General features: G+C 36.9%; 2 protein-coding genes across 6 annotated transcripts in view; one reads left to right on the top strand and one right to left on the bottom strand.

The window, feature by feature from the left end:
• Nucleotides 1–1589: 1589 nt before the first annotated feature.
• Nucleotides 1590–4877, top strand: LOC112056928 (UPF0692 protein CG33108). The gene is made up of 2 exons (XM_024097418.2): nt 1590–2234; nt 3674–4877. The coding sequence occupies exons 1-2, from the start codon at nt 1738–1740 to the stop codon at nt 3993–3995; spliced, it is 819 nt and encodes a 272-aa protein (XP_023953186.2). The 5' UTR covers nt 1590–1737; the 3' UTR covers nt 3996–4877.
• Nucleotides 4863–20930, bottom strand: part of LOC112056907 (phosphofurin acidic cluster sorting protein 1) — a 144928-nt gene continuing 128860 nt past the window's right edge. For all 5 annotated transcript variants that reach the window (XM_052888233.1, XM_024097397.2, XM_052888234.1 and 2 more), the window contains 9 exons: nt 20290–20442; nt 19424–19620; nt 18580–18713; nt 17755–17899; nt 16971–17085; nt 16208–16387; nt 15133–15280; nt 14320–14442; nt 4863–13612 (listed from right to left, as the gene is read on the bottom strand). In XM_052888233.1, the coding sequence (XP_052744193.1) occupies nt 13488–13612; nt 14320–14442; nt 15133–15280; nt 16208–16387; nt 16971–17085; nt 17755–17899; nt 18580–18713; nt 19424–19620; nt 20290–20442 (1320 nt within the window). In that variant the 3' untranslated portion in view covers nt 4863–13487. The remainder of the gene's footprint in view (nt 13613–14319; nt 14443–15132; nt 15281–16207; nt 16388–16970; nt 17086–17754; nt 17900–18579; nt 18714–19423; nt 19621–20289; nt 20443–20930) is intronic.

Here is a 20930-nt window from a genome sequence, read left to right as displayed (position 1 = left end):
TTTGACATTTTTTAAAGAATCCTTTTACATAACTAATATCTATCTTACTAAGACCTTTACTATGTTTTCTTTACAGGTTTCGTATACAATATTATTTTGAATTACAATACTTAATATTAAGGTACTTTTTAAAAAGGTTGTAGGTATTATTTGAAAAAAAAAATCTAAACCAGTGATTGCCAAGATATTATTTTTATTATTAATATACTAAAATTAATAATAATCAATACCTACATATACAGGTGTTGGGGAGTATTTCCCATAACTCTGGGGTTATATTTTTCAACGAAAATTAATTAAAAATGTCCAAGGAACATGTGTTCTAAAATTAATATTTTCGCAGGGAATAAATAATATTTCTTTTGTAAATTGTGCCTTATTCATCGCACTTTCATATTATCGCCTAATGTGTTATTGTTTTACGTATTTTAAAATGCAAGGGTAGATAAAGGTGATTGTTAGATGTTAAGTCGGAATTATTTGAATTAGGTACTTTGTATGAAACACAAAGTTTTTTTTTAGTAAATAAAAAATAATTATGCAGTTCGACTCCTTTAGGTGTACTCGTCAACACCTTGAAGTTATAGGAAATACTCCCTAGCACCCTGTATATATGAATATATTAATAGAATACACATATCACTACTTTATAATAGAAGAAAATAAGCATATAAAAATTACAGACACATGTAATTTTTATATGCTTATTTTCTCGAGTGGTTATTATTTATAGGATAGTACAATCAAGATAATCAACCTAAAACTTTTGTGTGTCTATTTGTCCGGATTTGGAATGGCTGGACCGATTTTAATGAGACTATGGTCTATGGAAGAGTTGTTGTTGAGCAACATTTATGCTTCTTTTATCCCTGAAAATCCGTGGTTTCCGCAGGATTTGTGAAAACAGAATTTCACGCGGACGTGGCAGGTGTCTGCTATATAGTTAATACTAAGGTCGTAAATAATTATGTATCGGTAGAGCGAAACGATTATATGGCGGGACGGAACTTCATATCTGATTTTATTTTTATCATACTCGTATTATCTGTACTCAGCGGCGGTATCATAAGGCTTAAAAAGGCAAGGACCCAGAGCCAGAGCCATTATTGATTAATGAAAATTTGAAAACCGCGGGAAAAAAACACCACACATTTTTTTCATATACTGAAGCCGTAAGCTCTGAGTTCTAGCTCTTTTGATTCTAATCCCCACAGAGTATGTTCGTATACCGCTGTTTATCTGAACATTATGACCAATTCCCATTAATTAATTTACTCTTTGCCAATTACCAAAGGACCTGCCTCGCTAGACCCCTCTGTCAAACGTTATTGATCACGATTTATAGTGTTTATTCAAACTGCGTCAATAGAATAAAATGTTTCTGTCTTAAAATTACACCTGTGTATATTACGATTTAAATTTATAGTTGTGTGTAGTTTAAGAATACCGGATATATTTATTGCTGTTGTTACCTTGTTCACCTCAAAACAGTGAATATGGGTGCAACACAAATCCAAAGGAAAAAAATAGGTCTATGACTGAAATTCTCGAAGGGTTTTGCTGAGTTTACTTGTGATTTTACAGCTGGTTTTGACATTAGCCTTTTGTGACATTGACAAGAAGGGAAGAGTGAATGAATTGTTATTATTTTAATGTTTTCCCTTTTTTCAAGTGCAAATTAAAACAGAAACCATGAGAGTTAAAAATAGACGTGTTTCGTAATATATTACAAGCAAAATGTGCACAATTCCACCTTCACCGCCGTTGCCACCACCGCCACCTCCACTGCCGTCCTGTCCGCCCAGCACAGATTCTCCAAAGTCTTGCGATAGTTCTCCAACTTTTAGTTATTCAGATGTGTGTGAATGGGCTTCCCATGAACCCCAGTTGTGGGAAGTATGCGCTAAAAATAGTATATGTCTACACGAAGCCCCATTTCAGTATAAATACAAATATTTCGAGTCAATTATGCAAGTCGGACCAACCTGTGGATTGGTCGCTCTGTCTATGCTTCTAAATGGCGAAGTGAGCCCTGATGAACTGCTCAATATCACTAAAATGGAGGGATACAGCCATAACGGGGAGATGTTTAGCTGTAACGACATGGGTCGATTGGCTGAGAAGGCAATCAGTTTGGCAGAGCTAGATAATATAAATTTCTGTGTGAAGACTGGTGGATTGTTTAGTGAAGAAATTATTCTAGAGCTTTTAAATGGTGCTGTTCTGCTAGTTGCGTATCCTTTTTATATTTTGATGTTAAACTAGATTAATTTAATGATATTTTTAATTCATAAATTTGAGCATTTAAAAACCATTTACTATAAATTGTGAAATGACCTTAATTCCTGGAGGCCATATTCACTCAGGAAGTAAATTAAATTGCAATTAATTTAATAATCTTAAACTATGTAATTTAATAATTTACAATTTCCATTGAAACTGTTATCTCCATTTAAGTTTTATTACTGCAATAAAAAGTAGCCTGAGCCCTTCTCCAAGTTGTCCATCTTTATATAAAAATTAATCATAATTGGTCCAAAAGTGTAAAAGCATAGTATACAGCAGTACCTAGCAACTGTTACATTGATATTATAATACTAGCTGACGCCCCCGACTTCGTCCGCCCTTAGACCGCCTAATCCGTCCCTCTCGCAAAATCTGTTCTTAGCGAACCTCTGCTAACTATAAACTACCTCCCTGCCAAATTTCATCTTTGTACGTCAAGTGGTTTTTGAGATTTCATGATTTCATGATTGATGACCTTTCGCATTTATATATTAAGATACTTACCAGAAAGTGGAGCAGTTTCAATGTTTACTTCTGCAAACTGGTAACTTTCATGCTATTTTTATTTAAATAAGCAATTTAAAACACAACTATTATTAGAAAACACTTATTTTTTTGGTTGTTAATTCTCGCACAATTTGATTTGCTTTTTTAAATAGCTCTAAAGAAGTATCAAATATTTGTCTTGAGCATGCTGTACTCAAGGAAGTACAGAACATACTAATTGTGACAACATGGCCTGATGTGATCAACATGAGACCACTTGCTAATGTTGTGTTAATTATTTTATTTATGCTATAGGAAAAATACCAAATATATTATTTTTATAAAATACTTATGTATAGAACGCACTATACATTTTTCATGTAAGCATTATTTATTATACAATAGTCTACACTAATGAATCATAGAATTATTTATTGGACAACATACTGTGACAGGAAAAAAATTGTGAGGAAACTTGCATACCTGAGAATGAGAGTGTGTCAAGTCTGCCAATCTGCATTTGGCCAACATGGTGGACTAAGGCCTAATCCCTCATTCTGATTGATGATGATAATAAATAATAATAAATAAATAAATATACTTAAACAAAACACATCACTATCTAGCCCCAAAGTAAGCATACAGAGTAGCTTGTGTTATGGGTGCTAAGATAGTTGATATTATAATATCAATATACAATTATATACTACATATAAATACTTATATAATGTATAAATACACACAGACACTGGAAAACACTCATGCTCATCACACAAATATTTTCCAGTTGTGGGAATCGAACCCACGGCCCTGGATGCAGAAGGCAGGGTCACTACCCACTGCGCCACGCGGCCGTCAGATGATAATGCTGTGATTTCAAATTTCCTTAACAGATAAACAGCTATGATGCAGATTTCAATCATTCACCATGTCTGAGGCATGGGCACACTGCACACTGGGCCCTTGTGTGTGGCATAGTAATGGCCGCAGACCCAGGGGAGGACTACATATCAGATCCAAAAAATGTTTATGTGTTATGTAAACATGGGAAATCGAGATATCTAGCTGCGTGGACACTGGAAGAATTAGATAAAAGTAATAAAAATTTATGGGAGTTTTCCCCAAAGAAACAGGAAGATGGGTTGTTATATGTGCTTCCAGAAGGGGGTATAGGTGGTAAGAATGGTTTGAGAAATCAATTTTTGATATTCAATGGTTTATAAGAGTAAGTATTAATTATATAGTATATACTGCCTATATCAATGTTATATTTCTATGGAGTTCCTTTGATTAATAAGTACTTCAGTTATTTGAATATAAGTGTTAATAATTCTATAGAATTAAAAGGAAATGTTAAACATTATACTCAGACCAATTACATTACATAAGGATGTGCCTCGCTAGATGTTACTTTTCTGTCAAAATCAATGATCTAAATTTATTATATGTAAACCATGAAATTATCTATCTTAGTTAGTACCCATAACACATAATGCTTACTTCCCGGCTTCTTTAGATAATGATATTATTTTCAACCGATCATCTCATTTATATATTACTTACACATAGAACAAAATATCAATTAATGTCAAGTAGTATTTTTCTCTGAAATTTGATAATACCAAGTGGGTATGAGTACACAGGGTTGCCCTATGAACGACAATAAGTGACTACAGCGCCCTCATTTATTTTCTACTCTTTTGTGTTGCACTATACATAATCTAATCTTGGTTTTCTCAAAAATTGACAATCAATTTTGTTCATGAATTTGGGTGCGAGAGGAGTCCTTATGTAATTAGTCTGAGATTATACACAATGTTCTAAACTTCTAGTCCAATCTGACGACAATTTTATGTGGTGTATAAAAAAGTGGTGGTTATGAGACCTTCACAATTCAATGTGTTGCAAGCTGCAACTTCAGATTGCACTAAAAGTTTAGCGCTTCATACTATACCTGTTGATTATTGTTGATTGCTGTTGATGTGTATGTTATGTTATTTATAATATACTGTTTGCTTTTAAATTAAAATGGAAATTACATGTAAACTTCAATATAATTTGCCTAAAAACATTGTTTAAAATAAAACATATTATTTAATGCAAAATTTTATTTGTACAATAAATACAAATCATATTTGCAAATCATTGTGATAAAATTAATAAATCTCACGACTTAACTTAAACTTCTAGAAGTGAAATAATGTTGACACACCAAGTCACTGTAAAACAAAATAATGATACATAAAACAGTACATTTGATTTATTGCACCTTCACTGCTTCTTTGAAATTTGATCATCAAAATTTATAAAATAAAGTAAGATGTTATAAGTAACGTAAATATAATATTTTTTGTACTATTTTAATTAAACTTAGAAAAACTCTAACACTAAAAAGGATATCTATGCGCCGTATCGCGGCTAAAATTATATTTGTGATGAATATTAATTACAGAATAAATGATTACAAGTTGTATTAAATACTTTCCTATAATGCATAACAATTCATCCTTTGCAGTACAGCCAAATAATTATTAGAAAATTTAAATTGTCAAGTCAGTCAGGGGTTATGAGATCATATTATACTAAACAACATAATAATATTTGATAGTTTATTCAAAACACTATGAAACTGAATATATTACAATGCTGTTATCATGCACTTGCCTACGCCTCAAAATTATTCATTATTTGATGGAAATGTTTCTTTAATGAAATCTTTTTTGTTTTATTGCTATTTGGATGGCAAACACTATTCAGATTTACCATGGAAGAAGCAAGGTACAATAGTACAGGAAATCTAGGAAATAAGATTATAAATATTTATAATGATAATATAATGATAAATCTTATACGTTTTTTTCTAGATTTCCTGTACTATAAGTTTAATAAGTTATTTATTTGTGCGTTTATTTCATAATACAAAATCAGTTATTGTTTATTAGTAAATTGCAATTGCAACATCAATATTTGCAAGTTATATGTCAATTCACATGAATGCACATTACTATTCTTTCGCACATTATAGACATTTTGGTTTAGTTTGTTGTGGTAGGGTTTACAGATAAGCACATTTAAGTATGAAACTGATGGACCGTTGAAACCGTCTGACTGGTTACTAAGCAACTATTTCGATGTCACACGCCTCATCCTGTATCACTCCAAATAAATTACCAAAGCGTTTCTGCTGACGTTCCTACACTACATCCAAAACCAAATCGTCTTCCGAAAGTAGAACAACTTGTATACACGATACACAGTTGTGTCTTGACATAAGTAATATTGTCAGAAGTCAAATTTGGCCGAAAAATTAATTCTGACAAGTAACAGCTGATTCTTATTAGCTGTGTGCTCACATGCAGTATTTAATCATTCACGTGTATCAACACATAACGTGTACAGCAAATTGATCTCATATTTGCGCGCGGTGCTATATATGGTTAACCATTGTATATGAACAATAACTAGTGTTCGTAACAAGATTTGCTCGGACGACGACTAAAGGTCCGTTTATATCTACAGACACAGTGCGTCGCAGACAAGTAGCGTGGCAGACACCCACAGACACCGTCTATTCATACTGACCAGCAGGTAGCTAGAGACACGTAAAGTCCTATTTATGAAAGAAGTTCCCAGACACTGTCATTTGGTAATGGCGGTCTTATTGTCATTTGGGTAAGGCGCTGTCAATTTTATTTCAGGTTCATGAAAAGGACTACAACGTCTGCGCCGTGCGCGGCTGCGTTACGATAAATATCAAATAGTGTTTATTAGATGTTAATAAACACTATTGAAGAATATTATTTTGTCTGCCACGGCACGTGTCTGGCACGTGTCTGTAGATATAAACGGACCTTGACGCGTCACTGCAACACAAATTAAAACTGTATTGTTACAATCGCACGCACACGCAGCCGTACGCACTCATAGACACACGCACACGTAGTGTCGCATGTACATATAGTGCCGCACGCACACACACATAATAGCGCACGCACACGTAGCGCCGCGCGCACTGAGGTAAAACTATCTCTATACCCCAAACAGGATCTAAAACAAAAAAGAACCAAGTTTTCCAAACGTATTTTGAATGCGAACGTACGAGACTAGACCAACATTATTAATTTTAAACAATAACATTAAGCACTCATCATAATGATGACACATAAACGTAATTCTCAGTGTAAGCTTCCAAGTAATACAATGTGGCAAATTGTTAGAACCATTATCAACATATATTAATCATGGAATTACTTTCAAAATGATAAAACAATTTTGTTTGATATCATGAAGTTTGACAAAAGTTTGTTTATTAAACTGAATTAAAAATACAAAAAGAGTAAATTAAATAATATTTAAAGAAATAAAGGGATATGTAGGTATGTGTGTTTGAACGTAATCCCACATTATATTACTCCTAAACAATATGTTCTGCTTTATAAAATTGGTTTGTTGAAGACTTTTATAACCATCCTTAAGAAACCTTAACATTCACGGATGAAGTAATCACTTCTAATATACAATTATATCTAAAATTTTTTTATCTGGCACTTTCACACATTCACACTTTTGTTTTTATACTTGTCTATAATCTATGCATCCTAAGATACATCATTTAAATTGCAAAAACTTCATGGTCAGACTAACTTCACAGTGTGACGTTAGCGTCACGCACAGTGCGACGTCAGCGTCACGTCATTTACATCATAGATATTAAGGCCGGCCACATACACTCATTTTTCGTATTCGTTTTCCTAATGCGTAATTTAGATTTGGAATTCCGTGAAACTACCGCAGACTTAACGTTTTTCTACATTCGGAATGCATATTCTCGCATGGACTCGCATTCGTTACGTACGCGCGGAATTTGTTCCGTTCGGAAAAAAACATACGTGTGTGTCATTTAATGTATTTTATACTGATTTCATGCATTCGGTTTTCCGAACACGGAAAACGGATTCGGAAAACGAAAGTACGCGGCCGGCCTTAACAAGCAAAATACGTGAAAGTCTTAAGGTGCCAGTTGAAAAAAAACTTAGATATACACAAGTACATACATTTTGTGTCCGTTAAGTGTTCAGAGAGTATTGTGTGATATAATACTATTCTGTAACAACGATTTTATGACTCCACATTGTAAATCTAGAATCCTTTTCTATCTGTATAACATTATAGATAGAAAAAGATAGAAACAAATTCGTATCGAATTAATTTACTAAGCTTTAACCATCCACTGAGAACTTAAATTTATTTTGTACACATCTAAACACGGCCTGGCATACAGTAATACATAGTTTATTATTTGATACACACATCTTAAACTAACATTGACTTTAATTGTATACACATCTAAGATACACCGACTATTGTCCAAGAAATTTGTGTGATTGTATTTTATTCTATTAATAGTAGAAAAGGTTAAGATATTGTTGAGTAGATAATAGCGGACAATGATGTTATAAATAGAGGTAAATAGATTACATTGGCAGGAGAGAAGGAGATAACCTAGAGAAACTTGTTATCACTGGCAAAGTGGAAGGAAAGAGACCTCGGGGACGTAGCCCGATGCGTTGGTCAGATCAAATCCGCACCACTCTCGATACAAAAGTACACGATGCTCTACAAGTCGCGAAAAGCCGAGCCGCATGGCGTGACATCGTGCGGAAAAAAGTTATGAATGTGTGATAGGGGTCACGACCCTCAGTAATGAGGAACACGACGCGGAGAGAGAGATTACATTACACACAATAACTAACAAACATTGCCATACTAAATTGCACATGCAAGAATTTCAGTTTACTAAAATGCTTTATTCCTCGTTTAATTCTGACACATGAGCTTTTAAATCTTTAGAAGATTTTATAGCTTTCAATTAATTTTTTGTCTGTCTTTTCTTACTTCATTCAGAAATGTTCACAATCAAACTTAATAGTCTTACGGCCTGTTTTCCTACCTTCTGATAAGTATTGGATAGCTTATTCACAAATATTGTCTCCGTCACTTAACTTATGACATTGGAAAGTGACAACACTTGATATATGACATTGGAAAGTGGCAAAACTCAAGTTTAGACAATACAACACTTATCAGATGATTGTAAAACCTACTACTCTCCCTTGAAATTAAATAAATAAAAACGTCTTACACATTTATAACATCATTGAAGGCGAATATATGTATTATAAGCATATTGTAAGTTAGGCAAAATATTCAGAACTGACGAATTAAAGCCGATAGAATATATAATAAGACATGAAGCACGCATACTGCAGTTCTGGAAACGCGTACAGGGCGTCAATATATTATATTTCATCTTCAAGGGCCTAAGCCATGTGGCACATCCTCTTTCTACAAACGCTAAGATCCGATCGACAAATTCATCACGTGACCTGTCGATAAATAATTTTCAAAGCGTTAGCGTTGGTAGAAAGAGAATCGACGTGCCATATGGCTACAGGCCCAGGGATACGTCTCGGCTTGGCCGTGACGTAGCTTTTGCATTCTAACACTATATCAGGACCGAAACAAAACTTCTAAACGTATTATTAGTAAATTGAGGGTAGATAGTCGCGATCTAACTCTATTTTAATTCGACCGAAAGATTTATTACAATGGTGATTGATGAAGCCCGCAAATGAATTTCCCAACTCCCCCCATGAAATAAAATTTGGCACACGCAAAACTTGCAGCTCAAACTCATCGCACATTTTGAGATAACAGGCTCGAATGTAGCTTATAAACAGCATATAAAGATATCATAGAAAAAAAATTTGGAAGAGCACCTTGTGTCGACAATACGCCGTTAAACCAGTCTACTTCCACCCTTTTATAAAATACTGCATGCGTTGATTTATTAGATACAATCTCAGACCAATTACCATTGGACCTGCCACGCAAGACGTTACACCAATGTCAAAAGTACATGATCACGATCAAACGTGTTTATACTGTGTCTATAGAATCGATGTTTCATTGTGTTAAATTACGGGTGTGTGTATTACGATTTTAATTTATAGTTGTGTGCAGGGCCGGCCTGCCCATACGGCGAACGGAGCAGTCGCTCCAGGCGCCAAATCCTAGAGGGCGCCTAAACGGTAAAGAACGCTCGACACTCCAGAATATGGTCGAGATCTTCACGTTCCATTACTTTGCACTCACAATTGGTATAGATATTTTATATCATAAGAAGCAAACAGGAGAGACGCCATAATTAGATCTCGCTCCATTCTAAAATTTACTTCGGGCCGGCGCTGGTTGTGTGTAGTGTAAGAACACATGATATATTTGTTGGTGTCATAGGCGTATATAGAGGGGGGGGGGGGGGGGGAAAGGACGGGTGGGCCGTGCCCACCCTAGAATTCTGGGCTACCGATTTAAAACTATATGATAGACACCAAATTACAAAATATTCAAAGAAAAAAAATAGGGTGGGCCAGGCCCACCCTAGAAATAATCCTAGATACGCCAATGATTGGTGTTAAATATTTGTTATCGACGTGTGACTTTACCTCGTCCCCCTCAAAAACGACAGACAATTTGAGTGCGATACAAGTCCAAATGTAATTGGTCTGAGGATACAATAAAACCGGACTTCAGAGTAAATAGAAACTTGCGTATCTGTACGCATGTATGTATTAACTCGACAGGGTGAGTTTCGAATTCATCCATATATCTCTCTCTATCTGTAGTATTGTGAGAGATAAAGAGAGTTAGTCATTGAAACTCAACTATCGAGTTTTATAAACAACGTCACAGAACTTCCTGATCTTTGTTGTAAAAACCGTACCACTATAAAGTACATGCTAGCAGCGCTAATTAAATGTATACCTTAAAACAAGATGATTAAGGTACATTTTTACAGTGGTGTTATTTGTTTCGATTTTCGCACACTAACTACGATATAGTTTATTTTTATAAGTTAGGTATTTATATTGGATCACTGCTAATTTCGAATAGATGACCACAAAGTTCATTTTAATATTTGACAAACTTTTCTCTTTTATACATAGCTTAATAATTATTATTGAATAAAAAATTGCGCTCTGCCAATTTTCCACTTGCGAGTCACACTCCGATCAGTAATCAGTTAAATAAACCGTAATTTTTTTCGTTGACTTATATTTTTTTTAACTGTCTACGCGGCTCTGGGTTCTATCCCATAAGAGCCTGTTGGCGTATATAATTACATTAAAATCCACAGATTATAATATGAACACTTATTACATGCTAAACATTTATATATTATACGATTAAATTTGAGAATATTAATATATTAATATGATATCATGAAACAGTCGATGGCTTATAACTGAATCAAGCCCCTATTCATAATATACTCAGAGGCACAATTATCCGCCAACTTTAATATACGTCGCGTATACTAAAGTGGGCGGATAATTGTGCCTATGAGTATAGAACCGCAGCAATATAAAATTAGCTTCCCAAGCTGGCTCGGAACGTACAAAATTGTAAACGAAAAATGTATTTTCAAAATTTAGCCAAGATAATACTGCTCGCTTGTTGATCGCGACTAATTGGCAAATGTTTCGGGACTAGGTATCTCCGTAGATCGCGCATACTATGAATAGGGAAGATTTTATCCTAAAGAATCTAAAGTATTTCAAAAAACACTCCATGACTGTACCAAAGCTATTGCTTCCTACGCTAACGGATCGCCGTTGCACTTATAAAAAAAAAGTACAAAATAATTATTCACCAATCGACTATCACTTAAAAAAAAAAAAACAACTGCATTCAGAAATCACAGATAAAATTAAAATCGCGCTCACCGCCCAGCACGCAACTATCTGATATGTGCCGAAAATACGTCACGAAATTCGGTTTTATTCATTTACACTCCGATACACCTAACCTATGTTTACATGGAAATGTCACGAACCATAAATTCCTCGATATATATTTTATATATTGAGTACATTGAATATCTATACGTTAAATATTTTATACTAAAAACTATGAAATGACTATAATGCATAGTTAACGTGGTTATTGAGCCTTCATTATGCAACTCGACTTGTAAACACAGCTGCGTACGTACTAATTAATCTACAACGGAATCGGGACTCTACGTTGAACCGAATAGGATTCAAAGTCACATAACAAAAGCCTACGCTAAAAAAACCATGGCAGCTCGACAGCGTAAAATAATAAGTAACAGCGTTACTAATTAATAATATTATTATAGTATAATTAAATGGGATTAAAGTTGAGATAAACTATTTTCGACTATAGGATTACAAATTAGAGCCTCATTTTTTGCAGCTTTTCGGCGTACAATCTTTTTCTGCAACAATTTCTACAGAGTGTCCAATACAAGTTTATTTACAACAAAAAAAATCGTTTATATATGAACATCAATACTATGTACTTCTATACATAGATTAATTTTAGCTGATATCTCAACACATTGACTTTGTGCTTATGTATGTATACTCAGAGGCACAATTATCCGCCCACTTGAATATATTCACGTCATATTAAAGAGAGCGGATAATTGTGCCTCTGAGTATATTTATGAACGAACGCAAGATACCATGTAGCAGCCACATTTATAAACATGGATTAAAATTTTAGACTCAATTTTCTTTAAATTAAAGTGGAACTAATCACTAGTGTTTAAAGTTCACTACTTTGAAGAAAATTGTGGTTTAAATCTTTATCCATGTTTATAAATATGGTAACACTTAGTGCTAAAACACGCATTTTCATTGTTATACTACACAACACAAGCGCTGTATGTAAATGTATTGTGGTGTCAGGTTTAAATAATTTACATAATATATTTTATAATTCCTCAGCTGGAGCCATTAACTGACTGATACATAAAAAAACACTAAAAATACAGATGTATTTATAATACAGCTACCAAAAACAAAATCTAGTCGAGTATAAACTCTGTTCATTCTCTTCATCTTAATACATATATTTTTAACATGACACTCATTATTATTCCGAAACATCTATTAACAAACTTTCCAGATAATGGACACCCTACTACATAATGTATGTTTGTTTGTTTAAGCCGACACGAAGAGCTGAAATAGTACCGTCTAAAAGAGTTCAAAAATCAATACGGAAAGAGATTGATCCATTTTGAATCCATTTCTAATATTTCAATGCTGAATATTTTAATGTGCCTGTATAAAATTAGCCATCAATTGGTAGCGAATACTTTATTTTAATATATCGAAAATGTCAATATTTCTCGATATCTAAAGTCTCGAGATGCTAGAAACACAAATATCAAACAATAGCGACGCAACCGTAAATATAACCTATGTACCTCTCTCTTTTATTCCGTTGGGATGAAAGAGAGGGCAATATTCAAATTCCACCGTTATTGGTCGACAATGTCTTTCTCTTCACGAGATACGTCATTGACGCATGCTAATTGCTAAGCCTAAAGAGGAACTTCTCTGACGACAGATTTTGCGACTCTTTCTGCTTCCTTCTAAGTTAATCTGGAGTTTAATTTTATACAAAAATGAGGGTATTTCAACATCTAGTCCATTCTAGAGATATTTTGGAAGCCATTTATTTCGCTATTAGTTGATGGTAATGCACGCAAAATTTTTCGTTAAAAACTCTCAGCATTGAATCAAACTTTTTCAAGCTCTACAAAAACTGCCGAAGTTAGGCTTCTATGGGCTTTTATGAAGCCAAAGCATGGGACACCATAACTCTGTGAGTCGTAGTTATTAAGTCTCGGGCGGGGCGAGGGGCGCGCCGCACGTGGCGACGGGGAACGTTTTGACGTGCGTCTGCCATTGCGTCGATAACTGGAAGAACTTCACACCGTTCCACTCTGTGCCGTCGATGTATACTGAAAAGTGTGTACATGTGTGTTTAACTCAGTCTGTGTATTGTAATGTGACGTAACTACTTGGGCCGGATGGCAAGTTATTTAAATGTGGCCCCGTCATTTGTTTTTTTTATGTTAGATTACTTCTGAACTGCTATGCTAGGAGTATCTTTTCGTGATCGAATCAGAAATGAGGAGATCCGCAGAAGAACCAAAGTCAAAGCTGAAGTGACACATAGTTTTAAATGCCGATGAACGTTGGAGTCCCAAGGTGCTCGAATGGCGACTCCCGCCAGGTGGACTGACGACATCAAGCGAGTCGCAGGAATTCGCTGGATGCAGGTGGCTCAGATCGTGATGTTTGGCAGTCCCTACAAAAGGCCTATGTCCCGCAGTGGACGTCCAGTGGCTGATATGATGATGACGACTTCACAGACTCTAGGGCCGGGGGCATCCAGCAAGGGGCATTTTACCGATCCTGCCACCCCATAGTTACGCCACGAATAGTAATCTATAATACTAAAATTAAGATTTATCAAAATCTTAATGTTACTAGTTCATTTTGAAATTTCACCTTCAAATTTAATTTTAATATAAAGGATTGAGATTTAAATTTGCTATCACAATGTATTAAAATTCATTTTACTTTGGAGAAAATGATCCATGTTAAAAATAATAAAATAATAAAAGTAAAAATTTTAGGGCCGTTAAATTGTATCAAAGTTTACCTTTGAGAGGCGCGTTGTGCGACCCCTTGACCGAGCAGATGAGTCGAGCGACCCCCTCGACGGTTTGTGCGCGCCCCGACTCAGTCTCTCCACTCTTTTCCTTCTTCTTACCCAACCTCATTACTGTAGGGAAAAATTAAACAGGATTATACTTGTATAATACCTATCTGTATTTTAATTTAAGCACGTTTACTCGTTTGATTAAATACAGTTTTCGGGTACGATTACTTGAATTGAATTTTCGAGTTGCGTGATATTCCCCTCCTCAAAATCATGAAGTTGGCAGTGACTAATATTAAGTAACTCTTAAGACTTATCGGCAAACAATACAGTATTTCGGTATCACACCGCAATACTGTATTGTTTGCCGATAAGTCTTAAGAGTTACTTACTTAGTACTTACTTAGTCACGTACCACACAGAAATCCGACATGTAATTCAACCCTTGAATAAATTAAATGACCGAATTCAGGTTTTTGCTAAATCAAAATGAAAATAACATAAACAACTATATTTATTTTTAACACTGTAGGCTATAAATGACGAAACCTTAGACTATTAGAGTTCAAATTGTCAAGCTAGTCTTCACTACAATCGCATCAGTTGGCCTACCATACCAATGTCAAATCTTGTAAAAAGAAATAGAAAAAATATGTTTACTAATGGCGGTGTTGTTCCAGTCTTTTCTCTTTCATCCCAAGAGATAAGGATATTTCCTGCTGTGCCGCTATTGGTTGACATTTGTCATTTCCGTTATACGTAGTCGATCGCATGTTAAGCCTACAGATCTGACCCAGAGAGCATAGTACGTACTTTTTTGTTTTTTCTCCTTAGTGAGGTAAGTAATGCAGAGGTGGTGATTGTGGCGAGTGACCAGCAAGGCGCGGAAGGAGCCCTTCAGCGTCACCTTGCCGCCGCCCTCCGCGCCGCCGCCGCCTCCGTCCGCACAGCGCGCACCGACCTGAGATAAATCAACAATTAATCATTTTTAAATCATATAACATAACTTTATCCGGCTCGAAGGACCAATTTATTTGTTATCATCATCGTCATTAACAGCCGATGGACGTCCACTGCTGGACATGGGCCTCTTGTATGGATTTCCAAACAGCGGCTCCTTGCAATACGCTTGATGTCCTCAGACCACCTAGTGGGGAGTCGACCACCTTGGGGCCCCAACGTCCATCAGGTCTTCGAAGTATGTGCCTTATCCATAGTTTGTTAACTAACAGATAAAGTCGAAAGGCGAAGGAGCAGCCTGGCTATAAAACGCGGAAATTCAGCCGGTATTCTTGCCACCATTTCACGTGGGTATGATTTGTAGAGCCTATTAGGATAAGTTAGCTTAAGTTTAGATTTTAGGTTTAAAACATTTATAATTTCACAAAGAATATTGCATATACTTATGTGAAACTTACAGGCCAATACAACATTTTAAGTTTAAGCATCTATACTATTTATACTAATATTATAAAGCTGAAAAGTTTGTTTGTTTGTTTGATTGAACGCGCTAATCTCAGGAAGTACTGGTCCGATTTGAAAAATTTTTTCAGTGTTAGATAGCCCATTTATCGAGGAAGGCTATAGGCTATATTTTATCCCTGTATTCCTATGGGAACGGGAACCACGCGGGAGAAACCGTACGAAATCTAGTACAATAATAATAGAGCTTAGCTAAAATGTTAGTGTCACGGCACTGGAGTTGGCACTGTAGTCTACATATTGTACAGAATGCCTAGATATTATATAAAACCACTCATCAGCCAATAATCCAGGTGTAGTTCTACCAGTTCAGGCCGAGGGTAGGCACGGGCGTCGTCGTGGTGGAGGACGAGTGTGGCGGGGGGCGAGGGCCGCCGTTCAGTTCCAGTAAACAGTAGCAACTCACCAGCCAATAATCCAGCTGCAGTTCTAGCGGTTCAGTCCGCGACAGAGCAAGCGGCGGAGCCAGGTCGGGGGTGGGCACGGGCGCCGGCGTGGCGGGGGGCGAGGGCCGCGCGGGGGGAGACCCGCCGTCTTCCAGCTCCAGAGACGAGGGCCCGCCCTCGCCGCAACCGACTCGCACCTCCTGTGTATTATAACTGGGTTACACATTACTACGAATATGAGAGAGGAGAGAGGAGATAGAGAGAACGAAGTAGATTTATAAAGTGTCAACTCTTTGTATTGAATACAGAGTACCCAGGGGCGTGGCCTAAATGGCTGGTTAATATTTAGTGAAAAATGAAATATGTCACCCTTACTTTAGAGTTAATATTATTTATTCCTTTTGTCACAGAACAAAACAAGACTGCTAGTACATGCGCAGACATGCTTGCGATGTTCCGCACAGCCGGGTGTACGCGGGCCACGCCCCCTTACTACTTCTATTGCTAAAAGCGTTAGCTTTTAGCGTTGTCTGTTCTGTGAGTACTGCTAAAACAACAATTATAATTATCTAAAATCTAAATAACTGTATTACAAGTAGTTGTGTACTTGTTTTTTTGTTTGTTTATAATGTTTTAACAAAATTGAATTTATTTGTCAATGAAAAAAGCGATAAACAGTCAATGAAAAAATAAACACAAATATATGTAAATATTTGCATATCGAATTAAAAGAAAGATCATAAGATAAGAGAATAATTAAAATTGTGACAGATTGTAACGTACAGCAACGAATGGTACGAAAGTCTGGCTGGAGTCCTCGTCGCCAGACTTCTCTCGGTACGCGACCATCGCTTCTCCGATCGGTATGTTGTTGACTGGGCCGATGCTGTTTAAATACCTGTGTACAAAAAAGACATTAGAATAATATAATGGTTTAAAAAACTAAAAAAATGCTTTTAGCATGCACTAAAAATTTCAAGTGGAATTTTTTCGTGTTCCTGACAGCAAACTCTGTCATTTGATACCCATATTATGAGGGTGGATTTCAAACAGCCAGTCGTGCCCTTCAGCCAGCCAGCCCTTCGTGGATTTGTAATGACGTTTTTTTTTTATTCTTTACAACTTAGCCCTTGACTACAATCTCACCTGATGGTAAGTGATGATGCAATCTATAATGGAAGCGGGCTAACTTGTTAGAAGGAGGATGAGAATCCACACTTTCGGTTCCTACACGACATCGTACCGGAACACTAAATCGCTTGGTGGTACGTCTTTGTCGGTAGGGTGGTAACTAGTCACGGCCGAAGCCTCCCACCAGCCAAAATGCTGAGCTAGTCATGTATTGCCATCAGAACTCAGAGCGTGTGCAAAATTTCATTCTAATGAAGACCGGGAAGTAGGTCAAATCAAGATTCCAAGATGTTATTACATACACATAGTTACAAGTGAAACTAATAAAAGCATGTTAAAAAAATATATGCAATCGGGAACCCCTACAAAAACACACAGTATTGAGGTTGTAAAGACAAAAAATTGTGGTTCATTATTGTATACAGTGGGAAAATACCTGGCAACCCTGGAGGACATCTCGGCGATGTCCGGCATGCCGGGGTCGGCGGCGCGCTCGCACAGCGACGCCCACGCCTCGCCGCAGAACAGCGCCGCGTACGCGTTGTCCGATGCGCCCAGCCAGCGCGACACAGTGTTCGGCCCTATAGTTATTATTAAAATGATATAAGATCCAACATGCTTAGTGAAGTTCGATCATTATTATATGAGTCGCTGCATTCGAAGATACAATTTACTATGTAGTTTCTTTTTTGCCTATTTAATAAAAGAAACTACTTAGTAAATTGTGTCTGAAGAATGAAACGACGAACATATTATAAATGATAGTTGAATGGTGCAGTGGGTAATAATCCTACAGCATTGAACACCCATTTGATGCTATAGGCAAGGTTTCCAATTGGGTTTCAACAATCCGAAAATATATGTGTGATGTACATGGAAGTATTCCGATTTGCACAATAGACAGCACGAATTCTACAATGGCTAATTACTTTCAGTGAGTATGCCACTGGATACTTTTTCTAGGACCATGATAAATTAAATAAAAGAATGAACAGAACTTGTCAATAAATAATATATGATTGGCGTTGGCCATGGACTCCTTGATTTTATATCAGCTTGGCCTACTAGAGTTTGTCTCTTATATGAAAGCCTGAATTTTTGTAGCCAATGCCATGGAACTATTTAAAAATTAAAAATAAACGGTTTACCCGTGCGACAATAAACACTACCAAACGACCTGTAGGAATGAATAGCTTTGTGATATGGTTGGAGGTTTTATATTGTGTAGATCACGTAATGGGAGTAGAAAAAAGATAATAACCATTGGGCACGATATAGAACCGCAGCGCGGGCGCGTCGTGTCTCCTCGCGGACAGCTCCGCGTGCGCGCGCAACGCCGCTGCCGCTGCCGCCTCGCCGCCGCACACGCACACGCGCACGCTGCGCCGCACACCCCTGCGTACGAAAAATCATTGTCATTTTAACAAAGAATAAAAAAAAAACAAATGTACTGCTTAAAAATATCAATTTGGTCCACAGACTTTAACAGGCAAAAATTGGTTCAACACAAAGGATAAAAATGGTACCTGTTTTGAGGAGACCCAATGATGGATCCTAGTATTACGTTAGCGACCATGGGCGTAGCCAGGATTCTATTCAGAGGAGCGGCAAGCTATACTCAAATTAAGTGTTTTACATTACAAATTGATACTGTCCGACCGAAACGAGTATTAGTTTCGTTCGAAACCGAAACATCCACATAGGGTCACTTTTTCGTATCGAAGAAACAAAGTTAGTTAAATCTTGGAATATCTTAAAATTTGGTATGAAGCTTCATGGACGGACTGCTCATTTGCCCGTACCTCGCTACGTACTACTGCCCGTTTACCGCGTGTGGTTAGAAAGTAAGGGGGCAAAGAAAAGCGTGTTTATCGATCGCCATTTACTGTTCAACTGGTTTAATATTGCTAAATATATTGGGTTAGTAATGTGCTCTTGAGTGGTTAGTATCGACATGTGCGCGCCACATGTTAACTTACAATTTGGTACGTTGTAAACTTATAGATAATCTACGAACTAAATATTAATGTGGATACGCTAATAATGATTATACAATAATATTTATATGGATAACGCTACACCCGTACCATGTTAGCGACACTCACTGTTTAGCAGCGCGGGCCAGCAGCGCGTGGAGCAGCGGGCGCACGTCGGGCATCACGCCCGGCGGCGCCAGCACCGCGGGCACGGCGAGCGCCTGGAACACGCGCGCCATGCTGCTCGGCGCCACGGCCACGCACTCGGGGACCGGCCCCTCCTCGCCCAGTATACGGCTGACTTGCTCCAGCATTGTGCGACGAGGCTGGAACGAATAAGCCGATTTTAAAAGCTCTACCTTTTAACCTTTTTTGGTCCGCCCAAGCAAAAGAGTGGTTAATGTGTTGAGTTGGAACATCTGTGGCATCTTGTTGCCGTAGAGGACGGACTGATTTGGGGGCCCGACATTTTGAGGAAAAGATCCTTAACAATGTACCTAGGATAATAATCAAACAAGGCGATACTAAGGTATCAATTATGAAGTATTTATCAATTATGAAGTATTTATCAATTATGAGGTATTTCTCAACTATGAGGTATTTATCAATTATGAGGATATTTGTCAATGTCGCAGGGTTGTCAGCAATTCAAGTCACAAGCTTTTTATTGTTATTTTATTTCAGTGATCTAAGCTAATATCTATACTAATAATATAAAGCTGAAGAGATCATTTGTTTGTTTGCAACTGGTCCGATTTGCAAAATTATTTCAGTGTTAAATAGCCCATTTATCAAGGAAGGCTATAGGCTATATATTATCTCCATATTCCGACGGGAATGGGAACCACGCGGGTAAAACCGCGCGGCGTCAGCAAGTCAATTTAATAAAAGTTCCGCAATCCTTCACAGCTCAGGCGAGCGTGCAGCACTGCAGCATCATTATTAATCTCGAAATGTTTGAAATTACCAAATTTATGACGAAATCATTGGCATACCTCAAGAGAAGTAGGGCTCTGCGCGGGCAGATCGTGAGCAGACAGCGGTCTCTCAGTGCCGATGACGAGCGAATTCTTCTTGCGGGCCGCGGCCGCCGGCGTTAGGTTACCGCCGCTCGTTGCGCTGCGAAACAGCCTTGACCTCTTGTCCTCCTGTAAAATAGACTCAATAATTTAGGTATATCATGTTACTACTATTTGTAGAACAGACAAAGTGCAACAACTAGCTTCCTTCTGTCCTTGTACTTCTGTATCGCGCAGACGAGGACTTAGTAAGTTTGTCAGCTGCGACAATCTTTGTCATTTCAGTTTTTGAAGCGTACTCAAACCATTATATCATTTTTATATATCACTACCAGAATTCTTGCTTTCGTGTGAATACGAAATAAAAATATAGGCTTTATTACTCGCTGATATAAATTTAAAAACAATATAATAATTTTAAAAACCGCTTTAATAGTTTAGACATAAATATGTCAAAAACCAACATTACCATCTATTATATAAAAAAAAGTCGGGTTTGTTACAACACTCATAAGTCGAGATCTGCTGGACCGTTTTGACTCTAGATTGGTGAAGAGGTAGCTGAGAACCAAGAGAAGGACATAGGATATTTAGAGTAGGTGGGGTTGAGTAGGGGT

Source organism: Bicyclus anynana, chromosome 21 (genome assembly GCF_947172395.1).
Source record: "Bicyclus anynana chromosome 21, ilBicAnyn1.1, whole genome shotgun sequence".
Lineage (NCBI taxonomy): Eukaryota > Metazoa > Arthropoda > Insecta > Lepidoptera > Nymphalidae > Bicyclus > Bicyclus anynana.
Note: the sequence above shows the minus strand (reverse complement) of the source record. Positions and strands in the feature narration are given on the sequence as shown.

Bases quoted from the DNA above. Each gene is read 5' to 3' on its own strand.
- LOC112056928 (XM_024097418.2), top strand. From the start codon at position 1,738: ATGTGCACAATTCCACCTTCACCGCCGTTGCCACCACCGCCACCTCCA. The intron at 2,235-3,673 runs GTATCCTTTTTA...ACAGATAAACAG, and splicing joins GGTGCTGTTCTGCTAGTTGC to CTATGATGCAGATTTCAATC.